This window comes from Pituophis catenifer, unplaced genomic scaffold (assembly GCF_029215685.1).
Source record: "Pituophis catenifer annectens isolate HBS135680 unplaced genomic scaffold, rPitCat1.0.hap2 SCAF_1, whole genome shotgun sequence".
Lineage (NCBI taxonomy): Eukaryota > Metazoa > Chordata > Lepidosauria > Squamata > Colubridae > Pituophis > Pituophis catenifer.
Window position 1 is genome coordinate 81,668,206 of NW_027256881.1, and position 23,547 is coordinate 81,691,752.

The window sequence follows — 23,547 nt, forward strand, 5'->3', positions numbered from 1 at the left end:
CAAGAAAAATGAATATTTTTTCAAAAGCAATTTGCAGAATTTGCACAAAGGCAACAGGTAGCATCTTCTCACAGGAGCTGATACTGATTTGGAGGAGGGAGTGCAGAGAGAAGAGGGCATGGCCTTTAGGGACAGGAGGAAGAGCTGCTACCAAGGCAATGGTCAGATAAAAGGGGCCTGAGTCCAGGGCAAGAATGTAACGTGTGCAAAGTCTCAGACAAGCTCCTCCCCAGTTCAAACAATGATAAAGGGACTTGCAAGATTATGTTACTATAGTTCTACAATTAAAGCAGTATTCACCTACAAAGCATTGTTTTTCTAGTCTGATTCACGTTGAAGGGCTGATAGGATATCACTGGCCCAAAGACACCCAACTACTTTCCATGCCTAAGGAAGGACTGGAACTCAGATCTTTCAACTCTCAGTCTGGGACCATTGCCACCCCAGCTCTTAAACAGAAACTCTTCCACAAAATTCCTCACTTCCTTGCTGACAACTTTCTCCTTTGCTAAGAGGGGAAAGACATAAGAGGATCATTCTTGACATGATGCTAATGGAGCTAGGGAATAATGTTTCAGTTGAACAATGACAAAATACTTGCTAAAAGAAAGGTATGACCACTCTATTCATTTTTTCTGGCAAAAGAGGAGGACCACAGCATGATGAAGAGTCCTCCCTCTTCCTCCTTCATTTCTGCAAAGAGGGAGAAAAAAAACAGTGAGTCACTGCCTTCAAAATGACAAGCCATACTTAAAGTCAGCAAGCTTTATGGTGAGATCGCTTTTAGTCTCTCTTTGAAAAGTACTTGTCAAGGAACAGAAAAGAATCACACTGCCATTCATGTCATTTCATTTGCCAGTTTAAAAGGAGGAGGTTTGGAAGAACTTGGAGAAAGATATAAGTGGACCAAAAATCGGGGAGAATGAAGTAGCATATTTCCTTTGACTATAATTCCCCCATTTATTGTAAACGAGTACAACATATATAAAGACAACCATCATGTAAACTAGAGGGAGGAACCATAGGAGTGTTTGCACTGCATATGTGTGCTTATGTGTATGAATATATAAATAAATGTACGTACATATATCTGTTTCAAGCATCATATATTCATTTCAAGTGAAATGAAAGATGTTCAGCTGGAGAACTGAAGTCAGTCAAAGTTGACAATTCTGTATTTGATAGGCTAACTCTTTAGAAGCAACTTGCTTCAAAAGTTGAGGTACATATATAAAACCAGTGAATTGCTCTACATTCTTATGAAAGCCTATAGGCATGTGAAATAGCATATTTGGTTGTTCTGTGGGAAGCTACCTTAAAGGAACCGAATTTTTTTTTAAAAAAAAAATAATCTGGCAAATTAATTGGGCCGCTATGCACAGCTAACAAAGAAAAGCCATAGTCTAGTTGAAATGCCCTTTTAAACCCTTCTGCAATAATCAAATAATTGGGAAAGATACTCACAGTCTGTATACATAAATAATTGTGAAACAGACAGACTGCTATTCAGAAATATTTTACTGCTTCTTTAGAGAGATATTAATGTCCAGGTGCTTTTTTCCAGCCACACTGCAGCTATTTAATGTCTTTGGTTAAATATTTGCTGTTCCCAGAAAACAGCTCCTTTAACAGCCCTTGATTTCCACAAAGCTAGTTTAAAATGAAGCAGGCAGACATCATTAAGCTTTTATTTTAATATACTGTGCCTGAAAGTCCACGTGCTTCTCCTTGACAAACTGGAAGGAAAGCTTTGGAGCATTAGCAACAAAACTCTCTCAAAGTGGATTCTTCATTTTGGAACCAGCCTTCATTCCAAAAGTGGAAGTTAGGTTAGAAGTGCATTTGCATGCCTACATTCATAATACACACACACACACACACACACACACACACACACACACACACACACACCGCTGGGATTCAGCAGTTGTATCCTATTTAAGCAGAGGAATTTTATTCCAAGGAATACAATTCTCATGGCTAATAAAAATTATTAAATCTTTACTTAAGTACTGTATTCTGTTTCTCTGTATCATTTTTAATCCATTTTCCATTAAATTTAATTACATATCAGGGTTCTTTTTTTTCCCCAGAGTCAACAGCATGTCCAAATCACTTCATGTTCTGACCCTATTTAGGTGTTCAAGAGCTGACCTTTATCAGATTGGCAAAGCCTTGGTTGATCATTCTGTTAAAAGATAAATACTTGCCATCTGCTGTCCTAGGGGCTGAGGGGAAAATCTGCCCGTATTACAGGTGATTCTCCACTTACAATCACAATTGGAACCAGAATTTCTGTTGCTAATCAAAGTGATTCTAAGAGAATTCTTAAACAAATTTACGTTTAACTCAGTTAAATATGCCACACCCAATATTATGATCTTTTTGTCATTGTCATTGTCGTTGTCGTTGTTGTTGTTGTTGTTGTTGTTGTTGTTGTTATTGTTGTTGTTGTTATTATTATTATTATTATTATTATTATTATTATTATTATTATTATTATTATTATTCAAATTTCTATACCGCCCTTCTCGGACTCAGGGCGGTGAACAGCCAAAATAAAAACATCTATACATAACATTACAGTTAAAAATAGAGTTAAAATAATTTATAAATTTGGCCCGTAATTTAAAACTTGTCAATTTAAAATCAATATTAAAATTTTAAAACTAACCGTAAAATCAAGACAGACTGGCTAACTGAAAAAAATAAGTTTTTAGGGCCCGACGAAAAGTCCGGAGGTCGGAGATCACTCGTATCTCTGGGGGTAGATTGTTCCAAAGGGTAGGTGCCACCACAGAGAAGGCTCTCCTCCTGGGGGTTGCCAGCCGGCATTGTCTGGCCAACGGCACCCTGAGGAGGCCCTCTCTGTGGGAGCGAACCGGCCGGTGGGAGGCTATTGGTGGCAGAAGGCGGTCCCGTAAGTACCCTGGCCCTAAACCATGGAGCACTTTAAAGGTGATCACCAACACCTTGAAGCGCACCCGGAAGTCCACCGGAAGCCAATGCAGCTTGCGCAGGAGAGGAGTCACATGGGAGCGCCCCGTCGCTCCCATAATCCCCCGCGCAGCCGCATTCTGCACCAGTTGGAGCCTCCGGGTGTACCCCAAGGGGAGCCCCATGTAGAGAGCGATACAATAGTCCAGACGAGAGGTGACGAGTGCTTGAGTGACCGTGCGTAGGGAGTCCCGGTCCAGAAAGGGGCGCAACTGGCATATCAGGAGAACCTGACAAAAAGCCCCCCTGGCCACGGCCGTCATATGCCCTTCTAAAGACAGCCATGCATCCAGGAGGACACCCAAGTTGCGTCCTCCATGGGGACCAATGATTCACCCCCAATAACCAGCGATGGCGTCAGCTGGCTATACTATATTGTTAAGTGAATCACTGCAGTTGTTAAATGGATGATGTGGTTGCTAAACAAATCTGGCTTCCGTCATTGACTTTGCTTCTCAGAAGCCAGTGGGAATGTTGCAAATAGCAATCAGGGGGTCTCAGACCATTACAACCATCATAAGTACATGCCAGTTGCCAACTACCAGAATTTTAACCACATGACCATGGGGGTCCTACTATGGCCATAAGTGTGAGGATTGTTTGTAACTCACTTTTTTCAGTGCCATTGTAACTTCAAACGGTCGCTAAATGAATGGTTGTAGTCAGTGGTGAAATCCAAATTTTTTTACTACCAATTCTGTAGGCGTGGCTTGGTGGGTATGCTGTTCCTTGGTGGGCATGGCTTGGTGGGTATGGCAGGGGAAGATACTGCAAAATCTCCATTCCCACCCCTCACCACGGGAAGGATACTGTAAAATCCCCATTCCCTCCCCACTCCTGGGGGAAGGATGTTGCAAAATCTCCATTCCCACCCCACTCTGGGGCCAACCTGAGGTGGTATTTGCTCGTTCTCCAAGCTACTCAAAATTTTCACTACCGGTTCTCCGAACTGCTCAAAATTTCAGAACCTGCTGGATTTCACCCCTGGTTGTAGTTGAGGATTACCTACAGCTATCTCTAAGAGGAGTGGTCTTCATAATTCAAATGTCTTTATTTTTTTACTTTCAAACACATAATGTATAAAAAGCTTGGGGCAACTACAAGAGCATAATTCTAGCACACGAATGAAGTCAATTTCATCACCATTATGTGTATTCTCTCAACTTCCACTTAAGGCAGAAGCATTAAAATACAAACATATCATTTAAGTTGGGAACAGCTTCTTCCGAAACAGTGTTCAAAACTTCCTGGGTGTTTGCGCTTTAAATTTCCACCACCAAGGAGTCTGTTTATTTAATAAAAGAAACAACATCAAGGCGACAGCTGATTTTTTTACACTCTGAAAAATTAGGCCTACCATATGTTGGTGGCAAAAAAACCAGACCTGTCTGTGATGATGATGCAGAGATGCAGAATGACTCTTTGCTGTCACCTTGTGGAATAGACCTGGATGCCTGTCAAAAGTAAAAGCCCATTTCTCGTCTTTTTCCTTTCAACCTATTGACAGAATTTGAAACCACTGGAGTGCTTGCCAATTTGCGTATCTCTTACATAGCTCCCATATTCTACTAGAGTTTAATTAAATACAGTCTTGTGGGTTAAATAGTTGTTTCCTCTTTTTGTCGTCTTCTTCTCTCGCTTCTCTTCCATTCCTCATTCTATTCAATTCAACCTCACAGTCTCAAAAGCTAGCATGCAGTTTTATTATCTGGCTGTGGTAGGGTATTCTCTCCCTTTTTCTTGGGGAGGGGGTAGTGAAAATAATCATGGAAGTTCCTTATATTATCCAGGGGTGGGTTTCACTTACCTTTGCTACTGGTACGCTTGCGAGCGCGCATGCGCAAATTGGATTTGATGACGTCCAGGCGGGTAAGCGGAGCCTCCCGCCACCGCTGCTACCAGTTCGCCTGAACTGAGGCAAACCGGTAGCAACCCACCACTGTTATCAATCCTTCTGATTTCTTTTTCTTTCTCTCTGTGTTCATCTCTTCTTCCCCTTTTCTTACCTTTTCTTTTAAAACTTATAAAACTGCTCTCTTCTCATTAGTTCCTGTGCTGGGTCTTTAGATTTAGACCCTTTGGGGGGGGCGTGTTAAGTTTATTTGATCCTTCTATTGCTCTAACTGCATCTCTGTATCTATTTTTGTCTTTTTACTGTAGATAATGTTAATATTTCTCTTTCAGTTTTCTTCTCACTTTTCTTTTAATGATGTTTCAGCCACACATAAGTCCTGTTCTTCACTGGGTCATGTCATTAATGATTTGTTTGCGGCCAAGGTGATCCCTGCCCTCTCAATACTGGGGCTTCTAAATCCATTTGCCTCATTTAATACCTTGAACCTTCAAACAGTATTAACATAACTAACATCCCTTGGCATTGCTGGTATGAAATTTCCATGTTTTCAGTTTTCCCTCCCTTACGGGCATTCTCAAGTTTATGAAATAAAAGTTCTTTAGGGCCCAATATTGGATACCTTATCAGTTGCTGTTTTTTACATGTGCTTATTGAATCATTCCTCCTACTCCTCAGTTCAGTTATCAAACGTAACACTGATGAGTTGAAAGTTTGTTCATCTGTGAGCCTTTTTTGGATAATGCAAGTGTGAAAATCTCTTTTCAGCTGTCTAGCCAGGATTTCTCACTGGATGGTCTTGGTGTTTCTGGCTTAAATTGAACATACATAAAACCAAGATTATCCAATTCTAGCCACATCAACTCATCCCTCTCTTTACTTGGTTTTGGTGTTCTTCTGGTTTTCAAAGCTGCCAATAGCAGATCTTTTGGTTTGCGAAGAAATTGGGAGTCCTAATCAGTGGTGAAATCCAATTTTTTTTTTACTACCAGTTCTGTGGGCGTGGCTTGGTGGGCGTGGTGTGGCTTGGTGGGTGTGGCAGGGGAAGGATACTGCAAAATCCCCATTCCCTCCCCACTCTGAGGCCAGCCAGAGGTGGTATTTGCTGGTTCTCCGAACTACTCAAAATTTCCGCTACTGATTCTCCAGAACCTATCAGAACCTGCTGGATTTCACCCCTGGTCCTAATCCATGATATATTGTCTAGAAATGGCTAGTATATAGTATTACGCAGAAGTAAAAAGTTGAGGCTGTGTGTTATACCTTATTCTACTGTGCCAAAAAGAGTTTTTTCCCTTTCCCTACACTTTTTCCTCTTTCCCTTTTCTTCCACTACTTTTCCATTATTTTCATTTTTCTTTGTATTCTATACTTTAATAAACTAATAAAATTTTGTCAAATCGTATATAAAGATTCATGCCTGGTCCTGCCTTCCTTGGATTATGGAAGAAGCCTAATGACTGGGTTGTCCATGATCTCATTTCATCTTTTGATTCATATCCAGAGGGCTGCTATTCATAGTAGTCTAGATTTTCTTTATTTTAACTTTATCTCTTTGTATTGCCATTCATTATATTGGCTTGCTATTTATGAGATACCAGTACAAACTGTTGGTGATAACACTTCATCCCCTGTGTGATGGCACAACAAGCTATTTGAAAATATAATGGTTCATGAGCATGTCCTCTCTCCATATTTCCAAATTTGCCCCCATGCACCTTTTTTACACCAACTCCCAGCTTTCCTCCACAGTTGAGACAAGGTTTGGCACAGTAGCTCTTACTAAAAAATACAGGAATAATATAGGTGTATCATTGAATATGCTAATAGTCACTTATTTCCAGTGAAGCATACACTATAGACTGCTGCAATCACAAACAATGTTTCATGCTAAATTAGCTGTGTGGAAGTGCACTGATCCGTGTATAATTTTACCATATGTTCTGTTGCACTCGTCATCTGTGAAAAGACAACGATATGGTATAGGTAGTTTTAGTTACTGCAATGCATATGTATGCATGTAAGTCTATATGCATTGTGTGGACAGTGCTTACGTGCATACATTCACACATGTACACTTTTTAAATTTAGTTCAGCACCCAATTCAACGAATAATACAGAGTACTTGAAAAAGTCAGGTGACCTAATTGGCTATAGAGTTATCGCCATAGCAAGATGTGGAAATCTTCAGCTTTATAGCTTCCATTGAAGATATGGATTACTGGAAGCAATAAGAGGTGGAGAAATGAAATATAAAAGCAACAAGCATTTGTTTAAAAGTTTAATGCAAGAATGGGAAAACTGAGGTGCAAAAAGTTGACTTTCAAGTCCATCCAGTTGCTCTACCAATTGAGGTAGTTCAGCATCTGCAGTTTGCTCCTGGAAATTTCCACTTATGCAGACACCCCACCATCTGACATCCAGTAGAGGGGGGGTCCAGACCTAAAAGAACAATAAGGTCTTGGTGACTCTCTAAAACACCAGCCAGATAGGAGCCATTTTGATCTAAAGAGGAATCTCATTCCAGAAGGCAGGCATTATATCAACCTGCTTCCTGGTATAGTGATAAATGGCATGGTTTATTCGAAAGACCTTGAAATAAAGTCTGGTGTGCCAAACTTCTGAGCCTGAGTAAGACAGGCATATGTATGAGAGATAGGCGGTCTCTCAAATAATCAGGCCCTATGGCATGAGGGCTTTGTAGGTCATGAGTAACATCTTGAATCATATCCAGAAATGGTAAACAATGTAGCATGTGGAGCAGAGGTGTGACATCAGTATACCAATGCATGCTCTTGACTACCTACACCAATTCATTGTGGACCAGTTGAGGTTTGCAAGTAGTCTTCAAGGGCAGCTCCGTGTACAGCATGTTGCAATAGTTGAGCCTTGGGATTATTACAGCATGAATTACGGAAGGATGTCCCAGTCTAGAAAAGGGTGCATCTGTTATACATTCTTTACATATTTTTTTACTCATATGGGATGAAATATGAGGAGCCTTGGTAGTACAGTGGTCTAAAGCACCCTGTTATTAAGACCAGCTGCCTGCAATTACTGCAGGTTCGAATCTCGCCAGGCTCAAGGTTGACTCAGCCTTCCATCCTTTCTAAGGTAGGTGAAATGAGGACCCAGTTTGTGGGGGCAATAAGCTGACTTTGTATAAATATACAAAAGGATGAAGGCTATTGCTTAACGCCTTGTAAGCCGCTCTGAGTCTCCGGAGAAGGGCAGCATATAAATCAAATTAAAAAAAAATAAATTAAAAAATAAAGTTTCAGTGATCAGCTTTCTTTAACCACTTTCTATGGTTTTACTGGTTTTATTGACTATAACAGTGATGGCGAACCTTTTAGACATCGAGTGCCCAAACTGTGCATGCGCATGTCCAAATTGAAAGGTATGTGCACGCACATGCACCAATATATGCGTGCATGCGTGAACATATGCACATGTATGCACGGACATGCAGACATGTGCAGCAGAGACCCGAAAAGCAGCTGGCTGGCGGGAGGCAGGACATCCCATCATGGTACTATAACATGCTTTGAGATCTTACAAAAGTTATAAACATTTTAATTATGACAGCAAACAATAAAAATTAATCCTTCCTACTGTGTTGAACAATTCCCAGAATCTCCAGTGAGGTTGACAATAAATATGGAAGTATACTCCAAGCATCTTCCAATCTAGAGCCTCCTACAGAGCCATTATGATGATTTGCTGCAATTCTTTTTCTCTCTTAAATAAAATATTGTTAATAGAACTTACATCCAACATTTCTTCAAAAACTGAAAGTATATGTGGTCTTCATGTGTTCTACAAATCAGTTTCTGACCTTTAATGCTGCCAAACATTTTTTCCAGTAGATTTTGTTTAGTGTCTCTTTGCTATTTCACTGTTTTCTACAATTCAAAGCCTTTTTTGTTAAAACATTGTTCATGTTGACAGCACCCTATAATTAATTACCTGCAGCATAACCAAAATATTTTGGAGATTGTTCTTTAGAGGACTATCAGTAGCAAATGGGTGAAAACCTCTACATGTCACTTGATAATTATGAGCAATATTCCTCACATTCTGAGCATCCTCTAGGTAGTAGTAGAGAAACTGCTATCCTTACTTCCTGATAGAAGTAGATTTACAACAGATAAGGTCCTTTGCAAGTATGCTTAGGATTGCACATTTACTTGTACTTTTTCTTCCTGATACCACTATATCCTTTTGCAAAAAGCAAAGGGTATTTTGCATAATCCATCCGCATATTGTTTGTTTACTGTTACTTCTACAAAACCCTGTATGCTTATTAGAATGCTTTTACCTTCTTTTGAGGACTTCCCATTAGAATCTAAATGACTTTTCCAGAAGTTATAGGTTATTTGTCTCATATTCCCTGATCTTTGGCCCCATTAGCTGACCAATTTCAAGAACTGCAGTTGAAAAAAATCTGGAAGGAGTCAGTTTGGGACATGCTGCTATGAGCCACATCCCACACTACCAGAAAATACAAGTAGTCCAACACCTCTCATTTTCACTTGCTTAGAGATACCCATAGAGACATACATCAGTAAAACTATAATGCATAATACCACCTATGCTTGGTTTTGATTCTGGTAGTCCTTTAATACCTACCAAAAGTGTGCCAGAATCTTTAATTACTCAATTTGTTTGTGACATTAAATTTCAATTTTCATTCAGTGTAATTATGTTTGTTTTCCATCTGGAAATCTCCCATGTTTCCCAAATAATTCTTCTCTTTTTTTCTCCCAGCTAAGCAATGTCTTAAGTACAATACCAAGAACACTTTATTTCTAAGAACCCAAATTCATTCTTTTTTATTTTTTTAATCCCCATTTGTTTTACTATAATTGATTTTCGGGGGAGATTCACCCACCAGCATATCACTTTTTAAAGTTTATACTGACATCCTGTTAGTCTTTTAAGATATTAGATCTGTCAAGTTTCAAACACATTAGAAAAAAGACTTTCTGTTTTGTAGAAAAATGTGTAAAATGCTGCATAGGTCTGCAGGCTTGTAAAATAATTGATTACTTTTAAGTTAGTGGCTTGTTGACTGGCATCTTTTAAGTATTCTATAATTAAAGTCACACTCTCAACAAGAGAAGGAGATGGGATTCAGGAAGTTAATATATTAGAAATTCATTTTCCCCAGGTAATCTGGTGGGATGAACTGCAATCTGTTTCCAGATTAGGTGTGGATGTCAGACCCAATGCCCCCAAACCGCTGGAAAAACTGGAATCAATGACACAAACTTGGCAGGAAAGAATTGGGGAGGTATGTGAGTAATCTCTCATTTTCCATTCAGTTTGCTCAGTATGTGTTCCATTCTTTGCCTCCCTATCTCATTTGCTCAGTCTATTTACAGATGACTAGCTTTAACATGCAGATCTTTGATTTACCTAACAGGTTATAACTAGTCTATCTTCTCAAGGATGCCCTCATTTAAAAAAAAAAGTATTTCATTTGTTTGTATTATTATACCTATTCCATAACCACCTTGTTTGATGCTGCTGGTTACATGAGCAAATAAGTGTCATTTATTTAAAAACTTAATCATGGGGGAAAATGGGTCTTTCATTCTGTCCCCTTGAGATTACAGATGAAGAGGCAAAGAACAGGTATTAATATGCCAGTACAGAATGCTTTGACCTGGGGAAATAGCCAGACTCATGGATCAAAAATCAGGTAAAAGGAATGGGAAGGTGGACTTGCCAGGGGGATCTGGCAGGTTCATGCCATTATCAGTGACAAGACACTCTTCCCTGCAATTGAAAGAAATCATATAAGCCATCCACATATTTCACAGGAAATTGAGCAGCTCTTTTGGTTGCAGACTGTGTTTTCTATTGATCTGACATACCTGTTCAGTATGTCAGACATGTGAAACTTTAAACAAATACTTAGATATTCTTTTAGAAAATGGAGATATATGATTCAAACACTCTTTACAGAAGAGCAGAAGTCCAAAGAAAATGAAAGAAATTTTGCAAAATGACCCAAAAAATACTATCCAGCAATGATTTATTCTCATTAAAATCTATAGGTTTATTTTTAAAAATGCACTCATATAAATGACAATTGTTTTCCAAATGTTATTGCTTCAGCTTTTCTACCAAAGAAAATAGATCTAGATAGACCTTTTTAAAGCAATTATTTAAATTACTAAAGGGGATTTAATTCAGAATAGTAGACTCTAGATTTCTTAAATTAGCAAAGTATTGAACCTTTAATCTTCTAAATCTCTGCCTGAGACTGAGTTATGGGAACTGTCCTGTGATGAACGGATGGTCACTTCTAAATCTCTGATCCTGTAATATTACTAAGTGTTTGCTAATTTGATAGATTACTAAAAATTCAAAGTGTCTATGTATTTAAGCTTCAACAAGGAAGAGATGCCACCATTTCCCTTCTTGTGTTGGTTTTTCTTTATCTTAACTCGTTGCCATAAAGAAAGAAATGGACAATGTTAATTTAAGGACTAACATAATTCTCCTCAATTCTGGGTCATGGTAGAGCATGGAATGGCTAGGAATACTACTTATTCATAGTCAATCTTGGCAAATCCTAACACTGGAAAAATACTGAATATGGATATTGCTATTATCTCACATATGAAATAATGAAGTATGAAATTTCTCCTTTAAAATGAACATTTCTCTGCTTTTAGAAGTTAAGATTCAAGAAATCTGAGGACCCCAGGGAAAGTATTTCATGGATCATGGGACTGAAGCCATAATGGATGTTTTAAATTTTAAATCAGTTGTTATTTAAATTTTAGCTCTCCAAGTGCTAATCTTATCTGCTTAATTTGTGCCAATGTGATATTTCTTCCAAGTAGTATAATTTCCATATGGAATGTTCTAGCCTAATATTCTTCTTCAGATTTTAGTAATTCTTTGATGTGTTAAAATTGGATGCAATTTTAAAGAACTCTTGTAATATTTAAACCACTATTGTAAACATATAAAAAATGGACTGATATTCTTGGGAACTTCCTGTACATGTCACAGACTCAAAACAGGCATATTATACATACAAAAAAACTTCAGACATGGGAACATCTGTTTTGTAACTTCTCAATTATTTGTGAAATAATCTTATCTTTTGTTTTACAAAGCAAGTGCGTTGACACATGCTGTAAGCTTGTATCCTAAGAGGATCTGTTGCATCTGGAAAGTTCTGTTCACAGGAAATTTTCCTCCTTCTGCCCTTCCACTCTCAGGATAGTTTATGGGACAGAGAGAGAGAGAGAGAGAGACTGCTCAATATCAGGCCTCTGTGAGATTCCACTGTTTGATGATTATAAGAATTTTGTTTCATTTTTGATGCTGAGGCCATAAGATGTTCACCCAATTATACATATATTATTTATTAAGATACATCATTGGCACTTCTTAATATTCTTTTTCCTCGGAGTAGGCAATATTTAACTCCAACGAAATGTTAACTTTTGGAACATCCAATCGGACTTCCACTGTTATAACTATTATTTGTAGAAAGAAAGGAGGCACTCAGTGGAGAAGCTATGAAAGTCCATCTTCTTTCACTGACACTTGAAGCAGGCACAAGAAGAGCAATGATGCTGATGAGAATGGATCAACCCCTCGAGACGAGTTACTATTTCATAGTCAGGAAGAGCCACAGTGGCGATATTGAGACCCAGCATGAGAGAGATGACTCTTCGGAAATCTGCCAGCTGCAAGAGCAAAGGAAAACAAATATGGTAAACTATATGTGTTGTGGTCCGTCAGAGCTTGCAGAGCAGCTGCAGAGTCGGACAGCGAGGAGGTTGAGGAGGAACATGGGCCAATCTTGGAGTCTGGGGAAGGCTCAGATGAGGGCTTTGCGTCGGAGGCAGAGAAAGGGCCATCTGGGAAGTACGTGCTGCCTCTGGAACCTCTAGAGTTGGACCTCAGCGAGGCAGAGGAACAGGGGGGAGCCTGTTCCCAGTGCGCGCATGCGCAGAGCTGCTAGAAGGCAAGAATAGTTAAAACAAAAGGGACAACTCGGGAGTAGGGCTTGGAGATGATTGGCCCCTCTCATAAGACTTAAAAGAGGAGCAGATGACTATGGAGCAAAAATAATAATATTGTTTGTTTCTCAAGAATTCTCTAAGTTACAGGAACTGGAGAATAACTAGTGAAACCTAGTCTAAAGAGCCCAGTATGTTTTGTAATTCAGTGCACTAGTGGGTTTCAAATCCCGTCGCATGCGCAGAAACATCTGGGCGGGTGGGCGGAGCCCCCCACCACCGCTACCAGTTCGCCCGACCCGGGGTGAACCAGTAGCAACCCACCACTGATTCAGTAGCATATTTTTACCAAACCTAGGGACCTCTGAAGATGATGCGCTACATAGTTTTACAGCTATATACAAGCAGTTCTCAACTTACAACAGTTCATTTAGTGACTGTTCGAAGTTAAAATGGCACTGAAAAAAGTTGTGACCATTTTTCACAGTTACAACCATTGCAGCAAGCCCATGGTCACATGATCGAAATTGAAATGCTTGGCAACTGACCCATATTTATGATGGTTGTAGTGTCTCTGGGTCATGTTTGCAACCTTTTGATCAGCATCGTGAATGGGGAAGGCCAGATTCATTTAACAACCGTCTTGCTAACAATTGTGGTACTTCATTTAACAGCTGTGGCAAGAAAAGTCATAAAATGGGTAAAAATTCACTTAACAACTATCTCACTTAGCAACAAAAATTCCGGGCTCAATTGTGGTCGTAAATCGAGGACTAACTGTGGTTGCTGTTTGCTTATTTCTATACCTTCCAGTCAGTGTTGACTCCTGACAACTGCCTGAACTAGTCCTAGCAATTTTCTTGGCAAGATTTTGCCCTTGCTTCCTTCTTAGGGCTGAAAGAGAATGATTGGCCCAAGTCACCCAGTTGGCTTTGTGCCTAAGCTGGAAGTAGAACTCATAGCTTCCACGTTTCTAGCCTGGTGCTTTAACCACTACATCAAACTGGCCCCCATATATATTTACTCACCTGCAAATTATTGTCTCAAAAATAGCTGCCCAAGAGAATAAAAATAAAAAAAACCCTAAGTGTTAACAATGCTGAAATCTTTATATTATTATATTCTGTACTTCAATGTTGGTTTTCAGTTTTATATGCTAAAAAGCAGCCAACATAAATTCAACACATCAATCATTAAATGGGTTGGAACCCTTCTTCAAGGTATTTTGTAAAAAAAAAAAAAAAAACCTGTGGAAAAATATCCCCCAAGAGAAGCACATTCTCCTTCTCCTGTCTGAAGTGGTGGTGTCTGGGCTTAGATTTAACATCTTCATTAAAGTCAGAGAGATGTCAGGTAGATAAATGGATAAATGTTCAATTTAATCTACTTACTAATACAGGAATTAATACAGGAAGAAAGCTGAAAGTAAATTGTTTTGTGCCAAACATTGGAGCATATTGTGATTTAAAAAAAAAACAAATCAAAATAAAGGGGGAAATTTAAAGTTCTGTGTAATTTGTATGGCAGTCACATATTTAATATTACACACCTCACTGCATGATCTGAATTCATCTTAAAACACGTTCAGACCTTTGTTTGTGGTTCAGTGTGTTTGAAAGGTCGCATGCCAAATGCTTACAATTATTGTTTGTTCTTTAGTTTAGTCTTGTGCTATTAAAATAGATGACATTTGATGTAACAGATTGCAATGTTTTTGTTTTTGAAAGAAAGGCAAGTTTTGAAAACTAAGTTCATGTGGTGTCACGAAGTAAAACTTTAGCTATAAACATTAGAGTTACATTCCCACAGATCATCAGGTGCGTCTGTTCCATAAGTGGGCATTTGTGGCTCAAAGGTCTCATTTGATCATTCTGCATTGTTCCCAGAAACCATTTCTCTTGGAAAAGTGAAATGAAGACACCTATCTTGGATCTCTGGGTCCTCTCCATTTTCCACTGGTTTGCTGTGTGCACACCAAACGCACACTGCCTGCACGCATGCACAATGCACACCAAATGTGCACTGCGCCTGCATGCACACCACAGGCGCTACCCCGCACCGTGGGAAAAGGAGGCTTAAGAAGGTAAATAGAACAGCGAGGGAGGGAACAGCTGTGCCGCACAATTTAGATTCACTAGAAAGCAGGATTTCCTGCTTTCTAGCAAATATAAATCGTGCAACACAGCTGATCATTGGAAATACCGGTTTGGACAACCGGTAACATTTTTTTTTTACTACCGTTTCACCCGAACCAGTAGCTTTTATTACTACCGGTTCGCTTGAACCGGTGCGAACCGGTAGCATTTCACCCCTGGTCCTCCTCTTTAGGATGAAATTTCAAAAACATATTGGGCCTAAATTACATTGTGCAAAAATATAATAATGGCAAAGTAAAGGATTTAAAAGAAAAACCCTCTCCATGCCCTAGGTTTGTTTTGGGTTTTTCTTTTTTTGCTTAAAATAAAGACTTTTCCAATATAGTCTTGAGACCATATAACAGAGGTGCAGAGCAATATACAGCAGTGACTCTTTGCCAAAGAACTTCTCAATAATTCATACTTGCACAAGTCTCCCAACAATAAAACACATCTGACCCCATAGCACAAAGCTGACCCAGAATAATTGAAGTGTGACTTGGTCAATAATCAGTAGCGGAAAAGGCCACTGGACTGCATCTTTTTATTGCTTTGTCTTAATTAAACCTCTTGAAATACGCTCAAAAATCTGTAGGTGATATTCCATTCACATCTCTCTATCATGCCTTTGTAATGGGAGAGTCCCACCTTAGGAAAAGTCTCATGAAGCTCCCAAAACTTTATAGCGACGATAATGGTTTCATTGCAAATTTCTCTATGCTTCTGGAATGCCAATAAATCCTATGGGTTGCACTAATGCTTTTGGTAATGCAATTATTCATATTCTTTTCAAGGCAACTGTGCATACAGCCTTACTTGTTCCCCAGGTAACAACATACATGTGTAGATGAAATTAAATGAGGCTCTTACTCCTTCCTGCCTATATCCTCTTCCTTGCTCTTTTCAACTGAAAGAGAACTTATAAAATTGCTTCAAAACCCAAGCTGGCACACTTTCTATTGGAATTATTACAATGTGCTCTACGTGGAACTGCCCTTGAAGACCATTTCTTACAGGTGGTGCAGAATGCAATGCCGTGAATGGTAATGAACGTACATGGCACAGTAACACCAACTACTATGATGTATTGTGAGCTGCATTGGCCCCAGTTGATTTTTGGGTCCAATTCAAGATGTTAGCTATTAACCCTAAAGCCCTTCATGGCATAGAGCCATGTTATTTGCAATTATTTCTGCCTATCCCTGACAGGGTAAGCATGCTCTGAATCCTTTCTATCAAACAGGTCCTGCCCTATGGAACAGTTAACCCACTGAGATTCAGGTGGCCCCCAACCCTGTCAGTCTTTCGTAGGGCATTGAAGAGCCGGTTCTTCCCTCAAGTATTGGCTCAAAATAATTGGTGAGCTTATCTTCAGGCATATGATTGTGTGATGTATGACTCACCCTAAATGCAAGGTGTTGTTTTGGTTATTCTAGGTTATTTATGGTTCCTTTTAATAGACTGTTATCTGCCCTGTGAGAGGGCAACTATTTAGATTGATGAATGGATAAAGGCAGTGGTGGGATTCAAGTAATTTAACAACCGGTTCTCTGCCCTAATGATTTCTTCCAACAACCAGTTCGCCAGACTGCTCAGAAAGTTAACAACCGGTTCTCCCGAAGGGGTGCGAACTGGCTGAATCCCACCACTGGATAAAGGTGACAAATAACACATACCCCTTATTGGTGATCCTGGCACATACCTGTTTCTCTCTTTTCATGACTTCTTCAAGAGTTGATTTAAGTTCTGTTGCTTCTGTAGTCACAGACTCCAACAAGTGTTTAGCCTTTTCTTTATCTTCCTTTGCTTCACGTTCTCTAACATGTAGCTCAGACTGGACAGAGGTTAATTGCTTCTCAGCTTTAGTCTTCATCTTTTCCAGTTTCTCTTGAGATTTGCTGAGTTCTTCTATGGTTTTGTCTTGCTCCATTGCTTTGATCTGAACACAAATTCCAAAGAAAACATGGAAGTGGTCTAAGGAAAATATCACATAAGATGCCAAGGAGCATTTCGCTTTTCCCTGAGCCTCATCTACCCAAATAAGGCTCACTTGCAGGAGAAGCGCTGCACACATTTGAAGTTGTGTCAAGTATGAGCTACTCTATCTCTCCTAAATTTCAGGTTCTTGAAGAAAGCGTGTTGCTAATCATTTCAAAATTGCTTTCTACTGTGGAGCAATTGGGATGGACAGATTAGGCATCGTTATTACGAAGTTAAATGCAAATCCATTCACTTTTATTCATACCCCTCTAAATATGGTTTGACTCACACTATTAGCTTTATTACCCACCTTCAGTTCATTCGTGTCAGCAAGTTTAACTTTCAGATCTGTGTGTGTTTCTCTCGCCAGAGAAAGTTCATTCTGCAATCTGTCTATTTTCTTTTGTAACTTTCGGACTGTGAGGTTGGCCTCATCCCTTTCTACTGCCAGGGCTGTGCGCACTTGCTTCTCTTCATCCAGCTGGACGATCTTCTGATGCAAAAGTTTCACATGCAGTTCTTTGTTTTCAAGTTGCTCTTTCTGAGCTTTTACCTACATTTTCGATTTTAAAAAAAACAAACATGTCACCTGTGATAGTAAATATTCATTTATTCATATGCTCTATTCTTCCGCCAGGGAAAAGTGGAGCCTACTTCTTCCCCTCTCTTCACAGTGTTGGGATTCGAGTGAGACTTAAATGAGTATTATCCCAGCCTTAGTTTGATATTATGATACTATAAAAAAAATGAACCAAGCATTAATACCTCTGCTGTTTAGATATCTTTCCTACCTTTCTCTGCAGGTTTCGGACCATGATCTTATTGTCAGTCAATGTGTCTCGTTCCAACTTGATCAACTGCTCTGCACGAGCCAGCACTGCATCCAACCTCATGTCAAATCCAACCTCCACTGCTATTCTGTCCAGGTTCATCTTTTCAGAGAGCTGATCCAAAAACTTAAGATACTTTGGAAGGAAAATATGAGGAGAAAGGCATCCAGTTTTCTCAGAACAAAGCTTGCATTCTTAGCCTCTTACAATTGCTTTAACAGAAATAAAGATTTATTAATGCAATAAAAATGTTACATTTTTATTGCTTCATGTTTTCTTGCCATGCTGCCTTTTACTGTTAAAAGGCATATATTTTCAGACTTTTGCAAATAATCTAATATGGTTCAAAGGGGTTGCATTTAATCTAACATGTGAAAAATATTTTAATTAATTCATGCTTTCTAGAAGGCTTTTATGGCCAAGATTAAACCAACACCAACACATGTAAGTCTTTTTGATTCTTTTTAAGTACAATAGGCTGGACCCAAAAGGATTCTCTTTTCTTTCCATGCTCATTCTGTCTCATGATTGTCCATGTTTTCAGATCTTAAAACAGAACACCACCTAATAAAACTGGGGCAGGCAGCCCACCAGAGAATGCCAATATTTAATCTGCATTAAGTACAGCATGCAAGTCATGCCATATTGCAAGTTTTTTCCCCCCCTAAAGTTCTGAATACAGATATCACAAGTTTTCCAAATTTGCGTCACCATGACTTCCTAAAAGTCACAGCAGGCCTTCCTTTGGCTTCCAGTAGATTTCTGGGTACAACTCAAAGTGCTCAAAGTAGCACATAAAATCCTTTCTTGCTAAGCTCCCAGTATCTTCAAACAAATTTCTCCCATCAGAACTCATCATCCAGAACAAGAGAATCTGCTAGTGATGTTTCAGTTTCCTGAAGTAGGGACAGGAGGGCTGAGACCAAGAAATTGTCTTCCTCAGGGATGGACCTTATTCTGTGGAATAGTTTCCCTCCAGAGATTAAGCTTTGAGCTTTCCAGAAACTGGTCAGAACAGAGCTTTTCTGAAGAGCATTTGGCATTGTCTACTCAAATGATATTGTTTTTATATACCGTTGTATTGTTTACATTTTTATGCTGTCAAAGCTTGGAATCTTTAAGGATTATGGCAGTATACAGGTAGTCTTCAACTTATGATCATATATTGAGAGACCGTTTGAAATTAAAGGGCAGAGAATGAATGGACTTACAACTCCTGCTCAGAGTTATAGCCGCTGCAGTGCCCCCAAGGTCACAAAAACAAAATTTGGTTGCTTGGCACTCCGCCTTTCCTTATGCCCAATTGCAGTAATGCACTATCTTTCCCTCAGCCTACCCTCTGGATCCCCACAGGCCTTATGCCTGCCTCTCACGCCACTGGGTCCTACCACACATCCCCATTCTCATCATAGCTCGGTCACTTAAGTTTTCCATAGATCTCTTTTGCAAAGCAGCCATTCTGTTGCACAGTATTCCAACATGGAGGCCCCACAGTGTTATCCTGGAAGTGGGCACCATTTTGGGAGTGGCCACAATGAAAACAATGAATGACCACAATGTGGCCATTCCAAAATGGTGCCCACTTCCAGGATAACACTATGGGGCCTCCATACTGTATAGGGAGTATGAGAGGACATTTTGCCTAAAAACTGGCCAGGACCTGTGCTGCTGTTGCCCTGTCCATTTAAGGCTTCTCCCTAGCCAGAAAAGCAACTGCTGACTATAAAAGCTGAGCAGGGAGGCAGCTGGGACTGGAGTAGTAGCTGGAGGAACAATAGCTGGAGGTAGGGAAGGGGATAAGACACTGAGCTTCCCATAGAGATTTTTTCACTGAGTCAGTGGCTCCTGGAGAGATGAATGTTTCGAAGACTTTCTCTGATGGGCAAGAGTAACAGTGGTGGATTTCACATTTTGTTACTACCGGTTCGCGCCTGCACCTACCTTCCACACATGTACCTGGCCTTCCGTGCATGCACTTTGCTTGCACACGCACCTTCCGCGCCTGTGCCTGGCCTCAAAAATGTGCCTAAATAGGACGGCATAGAGCCGGGGTGCCTGAACCCAGGGGTGAAATGCTCCCGGATTGGACCAGATCGCTCGGTCCGGTAGCGATCTTGGCCAGTGGTTTGGCGATCCAGTAGCGATGGCGGAGTGAAAGTTCCCCCCACCTGCCCATGTGTTTTTTACCTTCTGCACATGCACAGAAGGTTTTGCGCATGCACAGAATGTCTGCGCACACACATGACGCGTGTGTGTGTTCTTCCGAAGGTAAGGAAGGTAAGTAGATTTCACCCCTGCCTGAACCGTTCTGAACCGGCTGCATACTACCTCTGGAGAGTAATGGTTCTTGCCAGCTGTATCAAGAGCTACATCATGAAACTTCATTACAGACAAGCTTGGCAGTGCATTCAGAACAGGGACATTTCTATCTAACCTACCACAGTGCTCTTCTGTGAGGACAGAGGACAGAAAAATCTGCCTTTGCCATGCTCCATTAGAAGTCATTCAAATACATAAATAATAGGATTTGAGACAAAAGGAGCAAACTATGCCAAGCTTTTTTTGCTAGGGTAAAACTCTTTTATCCATACATTTTATCAACCCAATAAGGATCATTCAACAGAATGAGCAATGAAGCAATTGCTTCACTTTAATTGGAGGTTTATTTGCCTCCAATGATTTAGCACATCCAAACGGGCCATAAGCTGTGTCACTATGATTATTATGTGATCATTATGTGATCATTGTAAAACTAAAGAAGAAAATTTCAGAAAACAGAATCAAGGAAATGTTGACACTCAAATTTGGGATCATGGTTTATATGCTGAAGTTAGGGAAAGAAGCCCATATTGAAAGTAACTAAAGTAAAAAAAAGGAACTAAAAGTAAAAACAAAAAACAAAAAACCTTAACTGAACACACATTTTATCTTTTGCAACCCATGAAACCCATGGAATTTCTGTAAGCTTCAATAATATAATTAGCAGAATAAGACCTAGTTTTGATTCTATTCTTCTCTATCTGGTAAAGAGCTGATTTCTCAGTAACATTTTATTTTCATTTAAAATATATTAAGTTCCCCTACTGTGTTCTCTATAGTACTGGCAACTTCCAGAAAAATTTACTTGGAATACTAATCCAAAAACAGATTGCCTCTTGGGGTCTAGAACAGGCAGCCAGAAATCTTTTAGTAGCTTATCTCTACAAGATCCAAAACACCAACACATTTCCTTAGATATTTTCATGGCTTGTTGCTTACAACACTCCCTAAATGCTCAGACTTGTAGTACTTTTTAATACAGTCCCTGAACACTTATATATACATTTTATGTTCAAATCACCACTCTGATCATACTGAAAAATGATTTCCCCAACAAATTTTACCGATGTGAACATGACTGTGCCAATCAGAGCATACATTTACTTTTGATAAAATCAGGACCACATCATTAAATTAAGCTTTCTCTACCTTGCCTTATACCCTTCCTATAAACATAAGATATTACTTGTTGTTTCTCAAGTTTCCAAGCATCTCGCATCACATCTCCAGATACCAGCTCTCCTTCTAGGCGCATCAACTGATCATGAAGCATTTCTGATTTGTTTTCTGATTTTTTGGCTCTTTGCAAGGCCTCCTGATGCAACATAGTCTGAGTTTCCAGAGTCTCGGTAAGTTTGCTGATTTGGGCTTCAAGCTGGGATACCATCTGGGAAACAAAAGTAAACTCAAATCAGAGACTGAGTAGGACACTAATCTGTGGTACAAGAAAATCACCAATTATAGAAGGGCAATAAAACAATCACTTTCTACTCAACAAACAGGAAAAACATGAACACTTAATCAGAAGGACTTGATCTAGTTACCATACAGTAGTGTAGCATATATGGACTGTGGCTGAATTCGCAAAACTCACTAAGCTACAATTTCTTACCCTGTCAGTTGAAAAAAAACTTTCTCCATTGGTTGAATTCATTTATCACACAAAGCTATACATTGCAAAAGCTAGATTCACACAATATGCTAAGCCAATTGCAAACAAACCAAAATTAGAGCAACTTGTGAAGCAGACATTATATTAATATCCATCTTGTAAATTTGAATAAATATTCTGTTAATGAAAATGGGTCAATACATGCTCACTTATAGTTTATTGATAAATAATGCTATAAACCTGCCAGATTACCACTGTTACACTAACACAAGAATATTTACAGGTATACCGGAATCTGATATTAATTTAAACATTGAACAACATTGTTTTAATTTCTGTTCAATCATGTCTGATTTTTGGAGAATGCCTGCACAAGTCCCCACACTTTTCTTGGCAAGATTTGGGAAGAAGTTTTCCATTGCTTCTTTCCTAGGGCTGAGAGAAAGTGACTGGTCCAAGGTCACCCAGCTGGCTTTGTGCCTAAGGAGGGACTAGAACTCGCAATCTTCTGTTTTCAAACCTGATGCCCTAACCACTACACCAAACTGGCTCTCAGAGCATTATGTATTCCATTATTAATCTTCCAGTTATGGAAAAGTGAGAAATTAATGCAATGTTTTTGGTGTACAGTGCTTCCCTCATAATGTCCCATGCTTTCATTTAATTCTTGAAAATTCTATAAATTCTATAAAATTCACATAAAACCCTTGCTGGTACCACATCTGTCCACAGCATATATTAGGAACTATTTTCTCCAAATGGCAGATGCAGCAGATGCAGCCTGCAGGAGGAATAAAGATTGGGAAATTCTCTTTTTTCATTGGCAAAGTTGGATAAATACCATCTCTTTCTGTATATGAGCATGAAAAATCTTTTTTTTAATTATTTCAAAAGACACTGCATATAAAAGAATATGGATGAATGAATGATAAGATGATGGGCAGGAAAATAGAACAGAAGTAAAGGTGAGAGATTATTCCAAGCTCTACCATCTGTAGGAACCTGGAATAAAGACATACATATTATAGGTCTCCTAGGGCAGTGATGGCAAACCTTTTCAGCACCAAGTGCCCAAACTGGAGTGCACCTATGCGCATAGCACTTAGCTTAGCGCATTGTAAGCCGCCCTGAGTCTCCGGAGAAGGACGGCATATAAATCAAATTAAAAAAAAAATAGCACGCACCAGAGCGCCAGAGTGCCAGAGACCCTAAGACCAGCTGGCTGGTGTGCATGCACGCACTAGGCACCTGGTCTTTACGCGTGCCACAGTTCCGGAAACCCGAAGACCATGTGGCCTGCGCGCGCATCCACACCGACCAGCTGGTCTTTGGATTTCTGGTGCTCCAGCGCACATGAAGAACAGCTGGCCTGCGCACCGGAAACCAGAGAGGGCTCTGTGTGCCACCTTTGGCACACATGTCATAGGTTTGCCATCATGGTCCTAGGGTTTTCCTTCAAAGTTATTATAAATCAGTAAGACCATATTCTGATCCATATCCAACTCGGAATCAAAGATATGGTCTATGAAATACATTGGCTTGATACCTACTAAGACTGTGATGGCGAACCTATGGCACGCGTGCCACAGGTGGCACGCGGAGCCATATCTGTGGGCACGCGAGTGTTGCCCTAGCTCAGCTCCAGCACGCATGTGTGCGCCAGACAGCTGATTTATGGGCCTTTCAGGCCCACCGAAAGTCGGGAAACGGGCCATTTCCGGGGTAGGGGGGTGGGGAAGGCTGTTTTCGCCCTCCCCAGGCTCCTAGAAAGCCTCTGGAGCCTGGGGAGGGCAAAAATCAGGCCTAGTGGGCCCACTGTGCCATTGCA

The 23,547-nt window shown here is 39.9% G+C and overlaps 1 protein-coding gene across 1 annotated transcript in view; it reads right to left on the reverse strand.

Annotated features, from left to right (window-relative positions):
- Positions 1-10,939: 10,939 nt before the first annotated feature.
- Positions 10,940-23,547, reverse strand: part of CCDC170 (coiled-coil domain containing 170) — a 58,411-nt gene continuing 45,803 nt past the window's right edge. The window contains exons 7-11 of the mRNA XM_070951787.1: positions 21,294-21,494; positions 17,750-17,923; positions 17,269-17,511; positions 16,681-16,917; positions 10,940-12,567 (exon numbers count right to left, since the gene is read on the reverse strand). Of these exons, the coding sequence (XP_070807888.1) occupies positions 12,415-12,567; positions 16,681-16,917; positions 17,269-17,511; positions 17,750-17,923; positions 21,294-21,494 (1,008 nt within the window). The 3' untranslated portion in view covers positions 10,940-12,414. The remainder of the gene's footprint in view (positions 12,568-16,680; positions 16,918-17,268; positions 17,512-17,749; positions 17,924-21,293; positions 21,495-23,547) is intronic.